Raw genomic sequence first — 22,893 nt, 5'->3', positions numbered from 1 at the left:
TATTGTAGATAATTTTAATATAGTTTTAGCTGTGAAATAAAAACAAATTCTTTGGAATAGAGAACCTTATTATTATTGGGGGGCCCTCTGAGACTTTTGGAACAACAAGGGGGCCCACGATGTCCCAGACTTTGGGAATGGCTGGTCTAGAGAAACGTATTGATACGAAGGCTGAACGATATGGACAAAATTTCATATCGATATTCATGCCAGATATCTCGATACGATACGCTATAACTACGGTTTCAGTGAAAACATTATTTTTCACACAAATAAAAACATAACACTAAAAAGTGCAGTAATTGATAAGAAATGATATTGTTTATGTGTTACTTTTTCGATTTTAAGGCGAGACACTGCAGGTGAATAGGGAAAAAATAATAATTTACAGATATCAATTTGAAGCTTTTGCTGTCGATCACTGGCATAAATGTGAGAAAAAAATACATGGCAAGTTTTCTGTCGTTTTATCTTTTCATATAAGAACAAGGTGTTTTATGCCTAAAAATGCCCCAAATTTCCCATCTTTTCGGCGACGAAATCTGAATAATGGACAGAGCTACATTCAAATTTATGGTTTCATTTTATTGATGAATGAGTTACCAAGACTTTCTCTGAGGGGATTTAGGATTTCTTGTTTAGTTTTAAAATAGGCTGTTTTTTAGTGGAAAAAATTGTAAAAATTACATTTTTGCCTTATTTTTTGACATTCAAAACTCAATAAATGGGGCTTAAGGGATTAAATAATAAAAAATCCCTCTGAAAAAATCTTCCAAATATTGTTCAGTCCAAGGCTGGAAAATGTGAAGTCTTTAGGTCCGACTGACGTGGACATAGTGTCGCCACAATGACAGAAAAATGTGTTTTGAGAAAAAGGCCCTTGAAATTGCATTCTCCCATATAAGTCTATGGGGGAACATTGAATCAGCGCAATATTTAAACATGTTATTGTGAAGATTTGGTATATTTTCTGTTTCCAGGTGAAAGCTTGTATGTTCAGAGATCAATTTGGCCCAAAACCTGAAAACTGAAAAAATTGAGTTTTGCCTGTAGTGTCTCCCCTTAATATCTTGAATGTTCAAACCTTAATATCAATACGATATATCTTCCAGCCCTAATTTACATATTTAGTTTTGTTTTTGCAGGACCATGAGCGCACAGGAGCACAACCACTCACTGGGCTTCAACAACGACACCCTCTGGTTCATCTACGAATGCTCCTTAAAGCTGGACACCGACGTCCGCCGCGTGGCCCTCTTCCTCCTCTACCTGCTCATCTTCATGGCGGGGCTCCTGGAGAACCTCCTCGTGCTGTGGGTGAACTGGCGCCGGCGTCACTCCTCGAACGGCGTGCTCTTCTGCGTCCTGAACGTCAGCCTCTCCGACACGATGATGGTGGTCACTCTGCCCTTTTACATGATGGAGGTGACGATTAATAAGGTGTGGCTCTGGGGGAGGTTCCTCTGCAGGGTGACCAACCTCGTCTACGTGGTGAACTTCTACAGCAGCTCGTTCTTCCTGGCGCTGATGACCCTCGAGCGCTACCTGTCGCTGACCAAGCCCGCCTTCCCCGCGCTCTTCCCTGTGGTCGGGCGCCGCCGCTGGTGGCTCTGCGGCGGCGTCTGGCTGTTCTCCCTGTTCCTCGCGCTCTTGGAAAACGCTCACGTGGATCTGCTGGAGTGGGATGAACCTGGATGTTACATGTTGCCAGAGCAAAACCACTCTGAGTGGTACGGCAGTGTCGCGTTCCTGAAGCTAATTTTCCAGTTCCTGGTCCCCTCCGCCGTCATCGTCACCTGTAACGTCCTGATCGCCAGAGCAGTGCGCGCCGCCCCGGACGTCCAAGACCCGCGGGACGTTTGGCTCGTGCACGTCTACTCCCTGGTGTTTGTCCTGTGCTGGTTCCCCTTCCACCTGGTCATGTTTCTGATCATCATAGACGACCTCGTAAACCAGTTCCTCTTCAGCTGCGACGCCGTGGAAGTGCTGTATTTTACGTTCACCATCGTGGAAGTTCTGACGCTCTTCCACTGCGTCGCCAACCCGATCCTCTACAACTTTCTGGGTAGAACCTTTCGCAGTGACCTCATGGATGCCGTGGCTCGTTACATCGACGGAGCAGGAAAGGCGGCACAGCAGACGGGAGCGAGGACCGAGGCGGAGGAGCAGCGCGAGATCAGCACCAGCCAGTCTGACGTCGCCTCGTGAATGCGCTGGGAATGAGTCATTATTATAAAGCAACGAACCAAATGCAAATTTTTAACCCTGTAAAGCCCGAACATCCCCAAAAAGTCACATGTTTGAAGTTTTTCTTCTTCTGACAAATAAAAAAAAATTATGTCAATTTACTTCTAATTTTTTGCTACATCGGGGATTTGTGCAGCAAATGCATGAATTACAATATGAATGTCAACAACCAAATGTGACCGGACTCTAACTTTTTAGTGGGATGTCTCCAGCTCGTCTCGTCTGATGACAAAATTCAGATAAATGTGAGATCAACAGTGTTGGTCAAGTTGTGACGGTTTGCAGGGTCTCTAAACTACAGGGGGTTTCCGAATAGGGGTGCCAGCCAGGTATCCCTCCTGACAAGTTGGATATGGGTTAAAGGGGTTACCGGTCACACAAGGATTTACACTAAGCTGTATAAACCCTTTCTTTGGAAAAGGGGTGAATGACACAAAACAAGGGGTCCACACAAATAACAATAAGTGTCCAGCATGTGTATTTACAATTCTAAGACAAAGTGTCCACAGCAAACATCTGTCCCCTTCCCACAGTTCTAGGCAGGTAGACTTCTACTTTTACTCCCCCACCAGGGTTGCTCCACAGCACAAGCTGTAGGTAAAATATACAAAGATTCAAACTCAGCATCCCACACACACAGAAAAAAAAAGTACAGACTCACATGTCACAGGATAAGGCAGGACGAAACAGAATAAATCCTGGCTTGCTCTGCACGGAAAATAATAATAAAGTACAGTCTATGTTTGTGGCAATAAACACAAAGGAAAACTTTAGTCTGTGATATGTTTACCTCACGTTTGGTGAGTTTTCGAGTGAGACGCGATGACGTCACCAACCGGCACCCCCGAGGGCTTCCGTGTTGGAGCGAGATACACACAGGGAGAGGAGCGCACTCGTACTGTTCTCTTTTCCACAACGACGCGACACGCATTGATCCCAGTAGCAGCGGCCAGCAGACGGAGTGACGAGGGATTTCACGCCTCGGATTTGTAATTAGCATGCAACGCACTGACTAAACTGACGACGGCGGCGGCTACTGCTTCCCACAATGATCAGAGGGAGACTGACATTTAAAACAGGAAGGAAGGCAGCTCAAACGGCGGCGCGAACGGTGGACAAATGGGGTGAGTCTACGACGCCACGGGGCGTACACCAGAAATGGTGCGGACGGTGGGGGTGGAAAGGCGCTCGCAACTCGAGAGTTGTTACACTCCCCCCCCCTTCGGAAGACCCGAACTAGCGAGGGGTTTGTGTATTCAGATACTTTGCTACGTCAGTGTGCCCACGGCACTGGTCTCCTGAACGTCATCAGTGAAACCCAAGAAATCCTCCCCCTCACTGTCCTCCAGAAGAATTTCAAGGACCTTTCGGTGCTGCTCCTTCTCCAACTCCTTTGCGGTGGGGTAGCAGGGCTTCATTTGAGCCACGTGGACCACCCGGAGATCCTCCCCGGTGTCCTCCAGGACAACCTCAAAGTTCACAGGCCCAGTCCTCCTTGTGACGCGGTACGGACCCTTCCACCTCGGGGCAAGCTTTGCCGAAAAAGATTTGTCAGCTCGGGATAAAGGGTGAGTACGGAGCCAGACACGGTCCTTTACCGAAAAATCTCCTTCCCTTCTTCCACGGTCATAGTTCTGTTTTTGTCTTTGCTTAGCCTTCTTCAGATTGACACCAACAAAGTCCCTGAGATCAGCCATCTGCTTTGCCGTCGCATAGGCAGGAGCGTCAGGGTCGCATTGGTTCGGCCGCAGCTCACTATCCAATGGGCCCTTTAAAGGTCTCCCAAGGTTAAGTTCTGCGGGGGTCACTCCTATGGACTCGTGCACTGCTGAGTTCAAAGCAAAACGGAATTCAGGTAAGTATTTATCCCAACTTTTGTGATTGTCCTGTACATACGAAGCAAGCATGGCCTTAATGTTACGGTTGATCCTTTCTGTAAGGTTGGTCTGTGGATGATAAGCAGAGGTTTTTTTATGGGTAAGGTTCCATCTTTGGCAGGCTTCCTCAAAAACAGCTGACACAAACTGCGGTCCTTGATCCGACAGGAGGTACGTGGGAACACCCCACCGAGTGAAAATGTCTTTGATCAAGTATTGTGAGATGGTCTCTGCCGTAGCCCTGCGAAGTGGGAACAACTCCACCCACCGTGAAAAATAATCCACGAACACAAGGAGATGAAGGTTGCCGTTGGAGCTCCGTGGAAAAGGTCCCATGAGATCCACTCCCAACATCTGCCATGGCATCTCCACCTCGGTCTGTTGTAGTTTACCAGCAGGCTTACGGGTTTCTGGTTTGTACCTCTGGCAAATAGAGCAACCTCGCACATAGTCCCGAACATCGAGGCTCATCCTTGGCCAATATACCAGAGCTTGCAATCGTTTATAGGTCTTATATCTCCCCAAATGACCAGCCAAGGGGTCTGTATGGTAATGGTAGAGAAGCGGTTGTCGGAGAGAAGGTGGGATGTACACCTGGTAGATGGTCTTATGAGCAAGTTTCACCACCCGGTACACCTTGTCCTCCAGTATTGTGTACTTGGTGTTGTTTTCATCAGCTTCACCTTTCTCCATAATCTCTTGGTACAGTTCTTGTGCAAAAGGATCCTGCTGTTGGGCCCTCCAGATGTTTTCATCGGTCACCGGGTGGAAATCCTCAGTGGTGTCTCTCTTGGACCGAAGCACAACAGCACAGGTGGCAGGTGGGTATTCCGAGTCCTCCACAGGAGCTCGTGACAGGGCGTCCGGAACGGTGTTATATTTCCCTTTCCGATACTCCACTGTGAAGGAGAACTCTTGGAGGCGAAGAGCCCATCGAATGAGCCGGGTGGTGGGCTTCTGAGTCTTGAAGACCCAGACCAGTGATGAGTGGTCGGTCACAACGGTGAAATGGCGTCCTTCCAGGTAGTATCTCCACTTCTCAATTGCCCAAACAACAGCAAGGCACTCCTGCTCTGTGGTAGAGTAATTTCGCTCAGCTTTGTTCAAGGTGCGGCTCGCAAAAGCAAGTACCTGCTCAGTTCCCAGCCCAGTTTGCTGAGCCAACACGGCACCCAAGCCCACGTCACTGGCATCGGTGTAGACAATAAATGGCAGATTGAAATTTGGATGTCCCAGAACAGGCGAAGAGGTCAAATGTCGCTTCAGGGCCTCAAACGCTTCTTGACATGCGGAAGTCCAGATAAACTTTGCTCCTTTCCGTTTCAGGGCATTTAGCGGCTCAGTTAGTGCAGAGAACCCAGGCACAAAGCGGTGATACCATCCGGCCATGCCCATAAATCTCTGGAGCTGTTTCATGTTCTGCGGGACAGGGAAATCCTGCACAGCCTTAATCTTCTCACCATCCACAGCTACCCCATCCGAGGAGACAGTGTGACCCAAGAACTTCAAAGTGGTCCGGAAGAATTGGCTCTTTTTCATGTTCACAGTAAGGTGGGCCTCACGTAACTTGTCCAAGACTGCTTGAATGTCATAATGGTGTTGGGCCTGAGAGGAAGAATAAATGATTATATCGTCCAGGTACACCAGACAGATACTTCCTCTCAACTCTCCCAGAACAACTTCCATCAGTCGCTGGAAGGTAGCGGGGGCATTTTTCAGCCCAAACGGCATCACTTTAAATTGAAAGAGGCCATAAGGACATACAAAGGCGGTTTTCTCACGGCTGTCTGGGTCCATTTGGACCTGCCAGTATCCACTATTGAGGTCCAAGGTGGTGAATACCTCTGCTCCCGCCAAAGACTCCAAAATCTCCTGGATATTGGGTAGTGGATATGCATCAGTGTGAGTAGCGGCATTAATCTTGCGATAGTCCACACAGAAACGGGGTTTTGGATCATTCTTCTTTGGCACAAGGACAACTGGAGCAGCATACGGCGACGTGGATGGTTCTATGATGTCGTTATCCAACATTTCCTCCACATGAGTCTTTATCACTTGGAGTTTGGCAGGTGAGACTCTGTACGGCTTCTGCTTAATAGGTACATCATTAGAGAGGTAAATTTTGTGGGTGAGAACCTTAGTACACCCTAGAAGTGTGGTACACACATCTACGTTCTCCTGTAATTGACAAAATAATGATCTCTTCCCAAATTCATCTAGGTGAGCGTTGGTGACTGCACTCTGAATAAGATCTGGGCAAGCGCGAGTGGCTATTAATCGAGCAGGAGCAACAGCTGAGAAAAAGGCAAGCTGCTGGCATGGGGTGGTTTGCCAAGTTAACGTCTCCTGCAGAAAGGAATATTGGTGGCTTCTGTTGGACTTAAACCAGTATTGCTGATCTGACACATCGAATTGTAAACCAGAGACAGATATGAAGTCGAGCCCAAGTACAGCCGGGAAAGCGAGACTTTGGGCAGGCAGGATTACACAGGGCAATATAATGGTGTGGTTTTGTAAGGCAACTGTTATTTCACTCCATCCAAGAGGCTGCTGTCCTTCTCCATCAGCCAGATACAGAGGTCCTCTCTCCCAAGCCTTCATCACTCCGTTCAACTCTGCCCACACTCGTTCATTGACTAGAGTGTAAGATGATCCTGTGTCCAGTATGGCAGCTCCTTTCCAGGAACCCATGCTGATGGGAACCATAAGCTGGCATGGCAGGGAACTGGCCCCCCCGGCAGCAGGAATGGGGACTCCTCCCGGAGGTCCAGAAATGGTGAGGGTTCCAAGCGTGGCAGAACTCTCCCGGACGTGGGATGGTTGCTCGGACTGTTGAGGAGGGACGTGAGGTGAAGATTGACGGTTGGGCCCTCCCCGGAGACAGTCAGCAGGGGAATGGTTGCCCTTACATCGCCAGCAGAATGGTTGAAGTGGCCGGTTGTGGTTTGGATTATAATTGCCTGTCTTGGGCCGTACAGTGGGGTCGCTGTTAGGAGGTCTATAGTCAGGGGTCTTGGATGGGATATGCCCCTTTTTCCGATGTTCATATTGCTGTTGGTTATCCCTGTCCTTTTCCAGCTGCTGCCCCAGTCGCACAAGCTCCTCCACCGTTGCAACTCGACTACTCCTCAGCTGACTGGCCAACTGAGGGTTAATGTTTTTGAGAATTAATTTAATAATTTCCTCTTCCTCGATGTGTGTCTTCCAGCGTTTACATAGAGACTGGTACATATACACAAAGTCACGGATGCTCTCCTTTTCCCCTTGGACGCGGGTACGTATCCTTTCGGCCAGTTCATCCTCGTAATCTTCGGACAGGAAGGCCGCCCGAAAATGCCTCTGAAATTCTGTCCAAGTCTGCACTTTATGTCTGGCAACATCCCACCAATCCCGGGCTGTACCATGTAAAACATTTCTCAAGGTGGCCATGAGCTCCTCATTAGTTAAGGCGTTGAGCGCCAAGTAATCCTCACAGCGCTCGAGGTACTGAAGGGGGTCTGGGGTGTCATCAATTTTCCCATACGTAGGGAACTGAAGTTTCACTGGGCTCTTTCCAATGTCTCTGTTTCTATTTACAGGCATGGTTAAACAACCAGGTGCTGCGGTTGGAGCTCCTGTCACCCCCAGCTGAGCGGTAGACTCCATCCTTGGCCTCCCCGGAAGTGTAACTATATTGGGTGCCTCCTGGCACAGGGTGGAATACCTTGGATCCAGGATATTGGTTGGCCTAGTGTGAGCCATTTCGGTGAGCTCTCCTGCCATCGATTTAATGGAGGATGTACACTGTGTAATCTCCCCCTGCAGGCGTGTAACTTCATCTTGCAGGCAGGCCACACTTGCTGTGACTGGAGCCAGTAAAGTGCTTACTTCCTGGATCATCTCATTATGATGATGCTTAAGCCGCCAACTCAAGGTGCTTCTCATTTGCGTGAGATAATATTCAAACTGAGTATCAAGATGTCCCAGCTCCTCTCTCTGCTTCTCCCTCATCAAGTCAGTCAGGGTGGTTTTCATACTGTCCATCTCCACCCTGAGGTTCGTCTGCATTTCCTCCATCCTTGCGTTTAAACCCAACACCTGGGATTCACCTCCAGATAGGGTTATTGACGCTCGAGGGGGCTGATTAGGAGCCTGTGGAGCCAGAGCCACGTCGGCCAACTGTGCCTCGGTGATCTCCATGTCTAGGAGTGAATATGCTGTGGAGCATCCATTTGTAGGTGGCAAAGGTTGGGGAGAGAATGTCACTTCTTCTAGTGCCCGGAAGACTTCATCAACAGTCTTTGTGGTCATTTTTTTTTTTTTATTTATTTATTTATTTATTTTTTTTACGCTGTCCTTATTTTCACACAATTCACAATTGTTTTGTCATTCACAAGTCCCATCTGGGGTGCCACTATTTTATGTGACGGTTTGCAGGGTCTCTAAACTACAGGGGGTTTCCGAATAGGGGTGCCAGCCAGGTATCCCTCCTGACAAGTTGGATATGGGTTAAAGGGGTTACCGGTCACACAAGGATTTACACTAAGCTGTATAAACCCTTTCTTTGGAAAAGGGGTGAATGACACAAAACAAGGGGTCCACACAAATAACAATAAGTGTCCAGCATGTGTATTTACAATTCTAAGACAAAGTGTCCACAGCAAACATCTGTCCCCTTCCCACAGTTCTAGGCAGGTAGACTTCTACTTTTACTCCCCCACCAGGGTTGCTCCACAGCACAAGCTGTAGGTAAAATATACAAAGATTCAAACTCAGCATCCCACACACACAGAAAAAAAAAGTACAGACTCACATGTCACAGGATAAGGCAGGACGAAACAGAATAAATCCTGGCTTGCTCTGCACGGAAAATAATAATAAAGTACAGTCTATGTTTGTGGCAATAAACACAAAGGAAAACTTTAGTCTGTGATATGTTTACCTCACGTTTGGTGAGTTTTCGAGTGAGACGCGATGACGTCACCAACCGGCACCCCCGAGGGCTTCCGTGTTGGAGCGAGATACACACAGGGAGAGGAGCGCACTCGTACTGTTCTCTTTTCCACAACGACGCGACACGCATTGATCCCAGTAGCAGCGGCCAGCAGACGGAGTGACGAGGGATTTCACGCCTCGGATTTGTAATTAGCATGCAACGCACTGACTAAACTGACGACGGCGGCGGCTACTGCTTCCCACAATGATCAGAGGGAGACTGACATTTAAAACAGGAAGGAAGGCAGCTCAAACGGCGGCGCGAACGGTGGACAAATGGGGTGAGTCTACGACGCCACGGGGCGTACACCAGAAATGGTGCGGACGGTGGGGGTGGAAAGGCGCTCGCAACTCGAGAGTTGTTACACTCCCCCCCCCTTCGGAAGACCCGAACTAGCGAGGGGTTTGTGTATTCAGATACTTTGCTACGTCAGTGTGCCCACGGCACTGGTCTCCTGAACGTCATCAGTGAAACCCAAGAAATCCTCCCCCTCACTGTCCTCCAGAAGAATTTCAAGGACCTTTCGGTGCTGCTCCTTCTCCAACTCCTTTGCGGTGGGGTAGCAGGGCTTCATTTGAGCCACGTGGACCACCCGGAGATCCTCCCCGGTGTCCTCCAGGACAACCTCAAAGTTCACAGGCCCAGTCCTCCTTGTGACGCGGTACGGACCCTTCCACCTCGGGGCAAGCTTTGCCGAAAAAGATTTGTCAGCTCGGGATAAAGGGTGAGTACGGAGCCAGACACGGTCCTTTACCGAAAAATCTCCTTCCCTTCTTCCACGGTCATAGTTCTGTTTTTGTCTTTGCTTAGCCTTCTTCAGATTGACACCAACAAAGTCCCTGAGATCAGCCATCTGCTTTGCCGTCGCATAGGCAGGAGCGTCAGGGTCGCATTGGTTCGGCCGCAGCTCACTATCCAATGGGCCCTTTAAAGGTCTCCCAAGGTTAAGTTCTGCGGGGGTCACTCCTATGGACTCGTGCACTGCTGAGTTCAAAGCAAAACGGAATTCAGGTAAGTATTTATCCCAACTTTTGTGATTGTCCTGTACATACGAAGCAAGCATGGCCTTAATGTTACGGTTGATCCTTTCTGTAAGGTTGGTCTGTGGATGATAAGCAGAGGTTTTTTTATGGGTAAGGTTCCATCTTTGGCAGGCTTCCTCAAAAACAGCTGACACAAACTGCGGTCCTTGATCCGACAGGAGGTACGTGGGAACACCCCACCGAGTGAAAATGTCTTTGATCAAGTATTGTGAGATGGTCTCTGCCGTAGCCCTGCGAAGTGGGAACAACTCCACCCACCGTGAAAAATAATCCACGAACACAAGGAGATGAAGGTTGCCGTTGGAGCTCCGTGGAAAAGGTCCCATGAGATCCACTCCCAACATCTGCCATGGCATCTCCACCTCGGTCTGTTGTAGTTTACCAGCAGGCTTACGGGTTTCTGGTTTGTACCTCTGGCAAATAGAGCAACCTCGCACATAGTCCCGAACATCGAGGCTCATCCTTGGCCAATATACCAGAGCTTGCAATCGTTTATAGGTCTTATATCTCCCCAAATGACCAGCCAAGGGGTCTGTATGGTAATGGTAGAGAAGCGGTTGTCGGAGAGAAGGTGGGATGTACACCTGGTAGATGGTCTTATGAGCAAGTTTCACCACCCGGTACACCTTGTCCTCCAGTATTGTGTACTTGGTGTTGTTTTCATCAGCTTCACCTTTCTCCATAATCTCTTGGTACAGTTCTTGTGCAAAAGGATCCTGCTGTTGGGCCCTCCAGATGTTTTCATCGGTCACCGGGTGGAAATCCTCAGTGGTGTCTCTCTTGGACCGAAGCACAACAGCACAGGTGGCAGGTGGGTATTCCGAGTCCTCCACAGGAGCTCGTGACAGGGCGTCCGGAACGGTGTTATATTTCCCTTTCCGATACTCCACTGTGAAGGAGAACTCTTGGAGGCGAAGAGCCCATCGAATGAGCCGGGTGGTGGGCTTCTGAGTCTTGAAGACCCAGACCAGTGATGAGTGGTCGGTCACAACGGTGAAATGGCGTCCTTCCAGGTAGTATCTCCACTTCTCAATTGCCCAAACAACAGCAAGGCACTCCTGCTCTGTGGTAGAGTAATTTCGCTCAGCTTTGTTCAAGGTGCGGCTCGCAAAAGCAAGTACCTGCTCAGTTCCCAGCCCAGTTTGCTGAGCCAACACGGCACCCAAGCCCACGTCACTGGCATCGGTGTAGACAATAAATGGCAGATTGAAATTTGGATGTCCCAGAACAGGCGAAGAGGTCAAATGTCGCTTCAGGGCCTCAAACGCTTCTTGACATGCGGAAGTCCAGATAAACTTTGCTCCTTTCCGTTTCAGGGCATTTAGCGGCTCAGTTAGTGCAGAGAACCCAGGCACAAAGCGGTGATACCATCCGGCCATGCCCATAAATCTCTGGAGCTGTTTCATGTTCTGCGGGACAGGGAAATCCTGCACAGCCTTAATCTTCTCACCATCCACAGCTACCCCATCCGAGGAGACAGTGTGACCCAAGAACTTCAAAGTGGTCCGGAAGAATTGGCTCTTTTTCATGTTCACAGTAAGGTGGGCCTCACGTAACTTGTCCAAGACTGCTTGAATGTCATAATGGTGTTGGGCCTGAGAGGAAGAATAAATGATTATATCGTCCAGGTACACCAGACAGATACTTCCTCTCAACTCTCCCAGAACAACTTCCATCAGTCGCTGGAAGGTAGCGGGGGCATTTTTCAGCCCAAACGGCATCACTTTAAATTGAAAGAGGCCATAAGGACATACAAAGGCGGTTTTCTCACGGCTGTCTGGGTCCATTTGGACCTGCCAGTATCCACTATTGAGGTCCAAGGTGGTGAATACCTCTGCTCCCGCCAAAGACTCCAAAATCTCCTGGATATTGGGTAGTGGATATGCATCAGTGTGAGTAGCGGCATTAATCTTGCGATAGTCCACACAGAAACGGGGTTTTGGATCATTCTTCTTTGGCACAAGGACAACTGGAGCAGCATACGGCGACGTGGATGGTTCTATGATGTCGTTATCCAACATTTCCTCCACATGAGTCTTTATCACTTGGAGTTTGGCAGGTGAGACTCTGTACGGCTTCTGCTTAATAGGTACATCATTAGAGAGGTAAATTTTGTGGGTGAGAACCTTAGTACACCCTAGAAGTGTGGTACACACATCTACGTTCTCCTGTAATTGACAAAATAATGATCTCTTCCCAAATTCATCTAGGTGAGCGTTGGTGACTGCACTCTGAATAAGATCTGGGCAAGCGCGAGTGGCTATTAATCGAGCAGGAGCAACAGCTGAGAAAAAGGCAAGCTGCTGGCATGGGGTGGTTTGCCAAGTTAACGTCTCCTGCAGAAAGGAATATTGGTGGCTTCTGTTGGACTTAAACCAGTATTGCTGATCTGACACATCGAATTGTAAACCAGAGACAGATATGAAGTCGAGCCCAAGTACAGCCGGGAAAGCGAGACTTTGGGCAGGCAGGATTACACAGGGCAATATAATGGTGTGGTTTTGTAAGGCAACTGTTATTTCACTCCATCCAAGAGGCTGCTGTCCTTCTCCATCAGCCAGATACAGAGGTCCTCTCTCCCAAGCCTTCATCACTCCGTTCAACTCTGCCCACACTCGTTCATTGACTAGAGTGTAAGATGATCCTGTGTCCAGTATGGCAGCTCCTTTCCAGGAACCCATGCTGATGGGAACCATAAGCTGGCATGGCAGGGAACTGGCCCCCCCGGCAGCAGGAATGGGGACTCCTCCCGGAGGTCCAGAAATGGTGAGGGTTCCAAGCGTGGCAGAACTCTCCCGGACGTGGGATGGTTGCTCGGACTGTTGAGGAGGGACGTGAGGTGAAGATTGACGGTTGGGCCCTCCCCGGAGACAGTCAGCAGGGGAATGGTTGCCCTTACATCGCCAGCAGAATGGTTGAAGTGGCCGGTTGTGGTTTGGATTATAATTGCCTGTCTTGGGCCGTACAGTGGGGTCGCTGTTAGGAGGTCTATAGTCAGGGGTCTTGGATGGGATATGCCCCTTTTTCCGATGTTCATATTGCTGTTGGTTATCCCTGTCCTTTTCCAGCTGCTGCCCCAGTCGCACAAGCTCCTCCACCGTTGCAACTCGACTACTCCTCAGCTGACTGGCCAACTGAGGGTTAATGTTTTTGAGAATTAATTTAATAATTTCCTCTTCCTCGATGTGTGTCTTCCAGCGTTTACATAGAGACTGGTACATATACACAAAGTCACGGATGCTCTCCTTTTCCCCTTGGACGCGGGTACGTATCCTTTCGGCCAGTTCATCCTCGTAATCTTCGGACAGGAAGGCCGCCCGAAAATGCCTCTGAAATTCTGTCCAAGTCTGCACTTTATGTCTGGCAACATCCCACCAATCCCGGGCTGTACCATGTAAAACATTTCTCAAGGTGGCCATGAGCTCCTCATTAGTTAAGGCGTTGAGCGCCAAGTAATCCTCACAGCGCTCGAGGTACTGAAGGGGGTCTGGGGTGTCATCAATTTTCCCATACGTAGGGAACTGAAGTTTCACTGGGCTCTTTCCAATGTCTCTGTTTCTATTTACAGGCATGGTTAAACAACCAGGTGCTGCGGTTGGAGCTCCTGTCACCCCCAGCTGAGCGGTAGACTCCATCCTTGGCCTCCCCGGAAGTGTAACTATATTGGGTGCCTCCTGGCACAGGGTGGAATACCTTGGATCCAGGATATTGGTTGGCCTAGTGTGAGCCATTTCGGTGAGCTCTCCTGCCATCGATTTAATGGAGGATGTACACTGTGTAATCTCCCCCTGCAGGCGTGTAACTTCATCTTGCAGGCAGGCCACACTTGCTGTGACTGGAGCCAGTAAAGTGCTTACTTCCTGGATCATCTCATTATGATGATGCTTAAGCCGCCAACTCAAGGTGCTTCTCATTTGCGTGAGATAATATTCAAACTGAGTATCAAGATGTCCCAGCTCCTCTCTCTGCTTCTCCCTCATCAAGTCAGTCAGGGTGGTTTTCATACTGTCCATCTCCACCCTGAGGTTCGTCTGCATTTCCTCCATCCTTGCGTTTAAACCCAACACCTGGGATTCACCTCCAGATAGGGTTATTGACGCTCGAGGGGGCTGATTAGGAGCCTGTGGAGCCAGAGCCACGTCGGCCAACTGTGCCTCGGTGATCTCCATGTCTAGGAGTGAATATGCTGTGGAGCATCCATTTGTAGGTGGCAAAGGTTGGGGAGAGAATGTCACTTCTTCTAGTGCCCGGAAGACTTCATCAACAGTCTTTGTGGTCATTTTTTTTTTTTTATTTATTTATTTATTTATTTTTTTTACGCTGTCCTTATTTTCACACAATTCACAATTGTTTTGTCATTCACAAGTCCCATCTGGGGTGCCACTATTTTATGTGACGGTTTGCAGGGTCTCTAAACTACAGGGGGTTTCCGAATAGGGGTGCCAGCCAGGTATCCCTCCTGACAAGTTGGATATGGGTTAAAGGGGTTACCGGTCACACAAGGATTTACACTAAGCTGTATAAACCCTTTCTTTGGAAAAGGGGTGAATGACACAAAACAAGGGGTCCACACAAATAACAATAAGTGTCCAGCATGTGTATTTACAATTCTAAGACAAAGTGTCCACAGCAAACATCTGTCCCCTTCCCACAGTTCTAGGCAGGTAGACTTCTACTTTTACTCCCCCACCAGGGTTGCTCCACAGCACAAGCTGTAGGTAAAATATACAAAGATTCAAACTCAGCATCCCACACACACAGAAAAAAAAAGTACAGACTCACATGTCACAGGATAAGGCAGGACGAAACAGAATAAATCCTGGCTTGCTCTGCACGGAAAATAATAATAAAGTACAGTCTATGTTTGTGGCAATAAACACAAAGGAAAACTTTAGTCTGTGATATGTTTACCTCACGTTTGGTGAGTTTTCGAGTGAGACGCGATGACGTCACCAACCGGCACCCCCGAGGGCTTCCGTGTTGGAGCGAGATACACACAGGGAGAGGAGCGCACTCGTACTGTTCTCTTTTCCACAACGACGCGACACGCATTGATCCCAGTAGCAGCGGCCAGCAGACGGAGTGACGAGGGATTTCACGCCTCGGATTTGTAATTAGCATGCAACGCACTGACTAAACTGACGACGGCGGCGGCTACTGCTTCCCACAATGATCAGAGGGAGACTGACATTTAAAACAGGAAGGAAGGCAGCTCAAACGGCGGCGCGAACGGTGGACAAATGGGGTGAGTCTACGACGCCACGGGGCGTACACCAGAAATGGTGCGGACGGTGGGGGTGGAAAGGCGCTCGCAACTCGAGAGTTGTTACAAAGTTACTTTAAAATAGCAACTTAGTTACAGTTAAAGCTACTTCTTTAAAAAGTAATTCAGTAATTCAGTAACTAGTAAGTAACTAGTAATTATCTCATTAATGTATTGCCTCCCTAACTGGATAGTCTTACATGATAGGCCTATCCTGCCACAAGTGCAAGGATAGGCCTGTGTTTGTGAGTGTGATAAATGTTTGCGTGATCAATGGCCGCTGGTAGGGTTGTGCCGATGGACGATATCATCATCCATCGGCGATGGATGAGCAACATCACGATGGAGAGCCACCATCGTGATGCCACGCCCCCTCCCGTCAAAAACACGCACTGGTCTTCTGTAGGCCTTGTAAACCTACAAACTGTGCAGGGATTGCACTGTAAATTAATTCACGGATGTAACTAATATACACGCTAGTGTCAGTACCTGCCAGAAGCTACGATGTGTTAGCCGTAATTATTAACGTAAAGACGCAGCGCTGCTGTTTCTGACGCGCGGAGCTCTGTCTCTCTCTCTCTCTCTCTCTGCAGCTCAGAGTTTAACACCGCGTGGTTGTGCTTTGCTTTGCTGCGTATTGAAACTTAAACCGTTTTAAAATAACGAGAATAGCTCTCACATCGGAGCTAGCTGAGCGCGCGGACTATTTTCACGAAGGACCGAGAGAGGAAAGAGAGAGGAGAGAGAAAGAGGCGGTGTAGGAGTTAAGAGGTTACGGAGCGGGCGGCGCGTGGAGCGGCTTCAAAAACGTAGGCTACGACGCAAACTTCTAAATATTGTCCCGTTCACCCACTGTTTCTTAAACATTGCGTTAAAACTGAGCAAATGCAAGTGATGAGCTCCGATTTACATTTGTATTAGTGGAGAAGAGCCTTGGAGTTCACGCTCTGAATACGTCGTTCTCCTCTCAGACTTTACGCACGAGTTTTAACACATTTCTTTTGCAAAACTCGTGTTCCGTGACTCTGTTCAAATCATGTTTAGTTTAGATCCATTTATCCTGCAATCTCACATCTTCCTAACATACATAGTAATATGCAGCATATATATAGGCTATGTAAATGTCTTTAAAAAAAATGCTTATAATGAGAAATGGACGATATCATCGTCCATCACGATGGTTCACTGTAAACATCGTCAACGGCCAAATAAGGGGACATCGCCCAACCCTAGCCGCTGATTCACGCAGAGATTTACGACGACGACGCGAGGGGCCGCCATTGCTGCAGTACCTCCATAAAGTGGAGGCAAAACAAGCTAGTTTTACATTGCATAGCATTGGACTGTAGACACATTCTAAACAACTGTAAAGCTAGATGCTGCTCCTGTGATAACGCTGGGTTAGGCACAATTAAAGGGACCAGGCTGGTTTTCATGAAAGATTTTTTAGAAATCTCGTATACTAATGAGGGCCGGACTGTTAGCATTGGAGCTGCACGACTATGACCAAACTACATGTCGCGCAAGGGCCGTACAGTGAAGATCCCGCCCTTATGCCCTTTTTAGGAACATGTTTCGTCAGTGCTTTGGAGGAGGAGTCTGTAAATCCACCATGATTTTCCCCTTGAATGTAGTTATTTTGTCAAACGGGGAGGAGTGAGTAATGAAGGTCTTTTGACAATATGTCTATGGTCCCGATTGGTCAACAGTGTCAACAATGTAACAACATCGCAGTGCAAGGCTACTGCTACTACAAAGCCTTAAACTTGGCTATAGTTCTTCAGTCAAATGGAGACAAAAGTTGGCAACATGAAGAAGCGGGATGTATTGGATTCAATAAGAAAAGGAGACGGGCCTCAGCCCCGAGATGGAGGAGGTGAAGGAGACAGCGGAGAAAGCGGAGGGAGGCGAGCCGTTAGCGGCGAGGTGAAGCTGAACAGTTCGTCTCCAAACTCAGTAAGTGCCGCTAAACTCTGTTCGCGGTTGAAATGTAGCTTGAAAAGGAGGTTCTCGTGAACTTTTGGTGATATCAAGTTGTGCTGTTTTGTGTGGGGCTGTGACTACCGCTGATGCTTTTCAGCTAGAAGGTCCTGGGTGAACCTGAATGGGGCCTTTCTGTGGAGTTTACATGTTCTCTCCGTCCTCTGACCAGGTGTTTCTGACCATTAGCCTTGCTCCACATCTGGAGATGGGTCACCGAGCACTGGCCCACACTGGCTGCCCACTACAGGTCAACCCGGCTTTGAGGATGGGTCAAAGGCAACGAATTTTCCTTTGTGGATGAAGAAAGTATAACATAACTTTTAAATGTACGACGCAGAGTCAAGAACATCACAAGGGTTCTCGGAAATCTTACAGAAAAAGTGTTGGTTTTGAGAAGATTTCATATTTTTTCTGTGTGAGATTTTGTTGTTCAATAAAGTTTACTTCAGCGTAGTTTAGTTTATTCATTTGAAGGACAATGTGCAGTTGCATCAAATAGATGATTTAGCACCGTGCCAATTTCCACCTGTAGTCCTGAACAAGACACATTTAACAAACCCAAGGTCATAAGGACTTTTCCAAAGCCTGCTGTTATAGATATCTGCATATCTTGTCACATACTTGACTTTCACAGATTTTTTCTAATTCAATTGACGATCTACCAGTGACCAAAGATCATTCTTAGGAAATGAGAAAAAACTTTACTTTTTGCTTTGTATTGCATTTTTCACGCACTCTCCACACTGCTGCCGGTCACCGACGCCCCCCCCCCCCCTCCCTCTGTGAGGATGTCCTGTCGTTGATAAATAATGGGAGGTGTTTGGATAAAAGTGCAATGCCATCATCTGTGTCCACAGAACTTTAATCCTCCTACAACCATCAGACACACGGTAAGACTTTCTATGAACTTATTCTTAAGTAGACTGAATGCTTCAGGGTTTGCTTCACTGAAAGAAGAGTCTGGGTTCGATTCTCAGGTTTATGTGGAATTTGCAGGTTCTCCTCGTGTCTGGGGAGTTTCCTCCAGATGCTACGGTTTTCTAAGATTTGAAGTGTTCGAAGGGTTTATTCTCATTTACAAAACATGTAACAAGTTCCCTGAGGTTCACATTGAAGCTATAAACAAGAACTGAATAACAACTTTAAAAAGATAAAGAGAGTGTGTGAGAGATTTACAGTAAAACCACCATCAGCTGCTGAACGTTTATTCTGACAGTAGTTTACTGTTTGCTTGGACATTATGTTCTGTTTAGATTTTTTCTTTAATTGTTTTAATGTTTGTGAAGCAACTACTGTTGTGATATAGGGCTTTACAAAACAACTTGATTAATAAAGACTTCAGTCCACCTTAGTCCAGGGAGTCATTATTGAGCTCTGATGGCAGAGGGAAGAAAGAGTTTTTGAACCTCGTGGTTCTTCACTTCATGTGAACAATCAGTTTTGAGGTCAGAGTCGACCTTGTGAAACAGTAGAAAGGTCTTTTCAAAACCAGTCCTCTCTTCTTCTGCCCATTTACACTAAATCCTGAGTGAGGAGACCTTCAGAGGTTCACACGTTAGAGCAGTGGTTCATGTTTTCCTTTAAGTCCCTTTACCGTGACTGAAAACTCCACTAAAGCAGCAAAAATCACAAGGTCGACTTAAGATATTTTTAACTGACAATATTTTTTCCATAGAGTTAACAAAGGAATTATTATTTACATAAATTTGTTTAGTCCAACTTGTTTGTGAGGGATTTATTAGGTCCTGTTATGTCCTTGTTAAGGATTACAATTGTCGGCCTGTCTTTCATATAAATACTTTGTTTTTGATATTAGCTTCTGAGATAAAAAAAAACTCCTAAATGAACACGTTTCCTATTTATCAAATATTTACATCAAACATTATGTTTTTAACACAGTAATCATCCATCATGTTTTATTAAATGATTGATTGATTTGTGCAAGACACCGCTGACGCCTAATGGGGAAATAACGGGAGAGGAAGAGTTTTCATGTGCATAGAGTCCATCTCCTCTGCTCTGTGTTCTTGGGCAACGCACTTCATTCCACTTGGCTGTGTGAATGTGGGACCATTGACACAGAACGCCTGCTAACTCCTGCAGAGTGGAAGAGTTTGGCTGAGCTTGGCACCTCAGAAAAATCCAAGTTGCAGTTCATGAGTAACAGCACACACACGGTTTGGGACATTGTCGACCACAAAAGTGCAAATCGGACGAGTTTACACTTACATGTTAAGAACTGGGCTAGGAACAGTAGGCAGTACTCTTGTCTGCATCAGCAAAAGAAATGTTGTACTCACTACTGCCACTTCAGGTCATACATGTAACTGCAGCTTCTATATTAAGCTTGTGCATGACGGCACTTCAGACCCGAAGTAGCAATTTTTTCAGCGACAGTGCAGGATTTTAGAGGCAGTTGTGGTGAACACGTCTGGGTCATTCTACACATAAGGACATGGCTGGAACATATTCACCTTATTCCGGAGGTTTGTGTGGGCGCGGCCATGAATTGTGCCCGCCCCTTTTCTCCTATCAGTTAACATGGGACTGGAGAAGTCCAGATAAAATCAGTTACTACATGAATACAAAGCCGTTTTTAGGCCGTGCAGAGAAACGGTGCAGTGTTGACTTGATTTTAGTGGCGGACATTTACCCTCGTTCTCCGTTTAAATAAACGGGCTTCACGCTCGACAACGGAAGTGCCGAGACAAGGCAAAAAGAGGCAAAAGTGGGCGGGGCGGAATAAGGTGAATAAGGGGAGGATAATACTTCATTTTAACATTTTTAAACTCCGTATAGTCCCATTAAAGCTGCTTCGAGATTCTGAAAACACACTAGACGAGACTAACACTGACACCATTTTGTGTTTCCATTTCTCCTGCAGACCATGAGCGCTGAGGAGCACAACCACTCCTTCTACAATGACACTCCTTGGTTCGTGCACGACTGCACCATCGACCTGGACAGAAACACCCTCCGTGCAGTAGTCTTCCTCCTCTACCTGCTCATCTTCATGGCGGGGCTCCTGGGGAACCTCCTCGTGCTGTGGGTGAACTGGCGCCGGCGTCAGTCCTCAAACGGCGTGCTCTTCTGCATCCTCAACGTCTGCCTCTCTGACACAATGGTGATCATTGTTTTGCCGTTCTTCATGATGGAAATGACGATCGAAAACGTTTGGCTCTGGGGGAGTTTCCTCTGCAAAGTGACCAAACTCATTTATGGCGTCAACTTCTACAGCAGCTCGTTCTTCCTGGCGCTGATGACCCTGGAGCGATACCTGTCGCTGACCAAGCCCGCCTTCCCCGCGCTCTTCCCCACGGTCGGGCGGCGCCGCTGGTGTCTCTGTGCGGGAGTCTGGCTGCTGTCGCTGTTCCTCGCACTCTTGGAAAATGTGCACATCAAACTGATGGAGTGGGACGAACCGGGATGCCACATGTGGCCAGAGCATGACTTCGTGGAGTGGTATAGCGCTGTTATTTTCCTTAAGTTTACTTTCCAGTTCCTGGTCCCCTCCGCCGTCATCATCCCCTGTAACGTCCTGATCGCCAGAGCAGTGCGAGCCTCCCGAAACGTCCAAGACCCGCGGGACGTTTGGCTGGTGCACGTCTACTCCTCGGTTTTTGTCCTTTGCTGGCTCCCTTACCATCTGGTCAAATTTGTGCTCACCATAGATTACCATATAGACTTCATTCGTAGCTGCAATGCCTTTACCATGTTCTATCTTTTATACGATATCATGGAAGTTTGGTCGCTCTTCCACTGCGTCGCTAATCCCATCCTTTACAACTTTCTGACTAAGAGTTTTCGCCGTAACCTCATCAACACGGTGGTGACTTACATCAGCAAAGAGGGAAACGCGGCGCAGCTGGAAGCCGGGGCCCGGCCTAACGGAGGAGACGCCAGCACCAGCCAGTCCGACGTCGGCTCCGAATGATGACCAGAGACTGGAAAGAAGAGAGTTTCGGGTTTAGTCTAGTTCATTAGGTTATTTCACGACATGCAAACACATATATAGTGAAAAGGTGACAGCTTTTTTTTAACAGAACACGTAGATTCTATGATCAATGAACTCAAACAAGCCACTTTTTTGCGGTGCATATGATGGACAGCTATATTAATTCAACACTAAACTTTCATTTCGTTTTAAAAGAAGGTTCCAAGAACGTACTGGTCGTTATGAATTACGGGATGAATTAAACTTTAGGACTCAGAATCATAGCTCAAGCTTCAGCCTGACAGTTAATGGTGCACAATTGTGGAATAAATTGGAGATGGAGATGAAACGATGTCCAAACCTCAACCTGTTCAAATATAAGTACAAACAATAGATTTTTGAAAAGTACAGAGAAGAAGAAACGCGTTGCCACTAGGGGGAGTAGTAGGATCAATTTGCTGCTCTGAACGGTTGTCATTCATTTGTTGATGGGGAGCTAATGCCCTCTTCAACTAGCCCGCTCTACACCCTGGCTTTTTAACGCACTACACTATGCAGGGCTTAATTACTTATTACATAATTCATTGTAAATTTTAAAAAAAAGAAAGAAATCAAGGACACTATTTAACACAATACTTTTAACACAACACTAGTGACTTTTGGGAATGTTAACTTTGTTTGGCATTGATTGATAATCATTGATAACCATTCGCCGTCTGTCACTTGCTTTGTACCAAACATTGTGTATGTAACGAGACTGTTGCTGTAGTTTTGATTCGCTTCTGTTTCTGCTCATTTCTGTTAATTATATGAACATTTCATAAAGTGCTTTGTAAGGGTGGTCCGTGTTGAAACAGCCGCTTTGAAATGTAGCAGGTTTCTTGCTAAGGAGGCAAATCCAATCATGATGTTGCTAAATGTATCATTGATAATGTGTAAGGTTAAATCACAAACGGGTACGTTGTGTATACGTGTGCATGCTGTGTTCCAATGCTCTCGTACTTTGTAATATGTTCTTTTGTACTATTGTTGTAATATACATTTTTATTGCAATGATTTTGGGGTGGGCGTTGATAAGCTTTTGCTTCGGCCCACTCCTTTTGAGCAGAATTCCAACTGCTAATAATAATAATAAACAAATAAACTAAGAACTGTAGTTCTACTAATGGTAGTTTCATCACAGAGTGGGCAAGAGAGAGTAAAGGATTTGTACATAATGTGGAATTCCAAATCAGGTTCTATACTTCAGAAGATACTGTCTTCTATTTGAATTATATATTTCTATAGTTCGTCTGTCAAATGGAGATAAAAGTTGGCAACATGAAGCAGCGGGATGTATTGGATTCAATAAGAAAAGCAGACGGGCCTCAGCCCAAGATGGAGGAGGTGAAGGAGACAGCGGAGAAAGCAGAGGGCGAGCCGTTAGCGGCGAGGTGAAGCTGAACAGTTCGTCTCCAAACTCAGTAAGTGCCGCTAAACTCTGTTCGCGGTTGAAATGTAGCTTGAAAAGGAGGTTCTCGTGAACCTTTGGTGATATAAAGTTGTGCTGTTTTGTGTGGGGCTGTGGCCAT

At 47.2% G+C, this 22,893-nt stretch overlaps 1 protein-coding gene across 1 annotated transcript; it reads left to right on the top strand.

The window, feature by feature from the left end:
* Positions 1-1,149: 1,149 nt before the first annotated feature.
* LOC306981227 (G-protein coupled receptor 182-like) lies at positions 1,150-21,322 on the top strand (the record flags this gene model as incomplete). The annotated part of the gene is made up of 2 exons (XM_079580788.1): positions 1,150-2,065; positions 21,183-21,322. 2 exons carry the CDS (start codon positions 1,150-1,152, stop codon positions 21,320-21,322), a joined length of 1,056 nt encoding a protein of 351 aa, XP_079436914.1.
* Positions 21,323-22,893: the final 1,571 nt, after the last annotated feature.

Source organism: Gobius niger (assembly GCF_951799975.1).
Source record: "Gobius niger genome assembly, chromosome: 22".
In the NCBI taxonomy this organism is placed as follows: Eukaryota; Metazoa; Chordata; class Actinopteri; order Gobiiformes; family Gobiidae; genus Gobius; species Gobius niger.
Note: the sequence above shows the minus strand (reverse complement) of the source record. Positions and strands in the feature narration are given on the sequence as shown.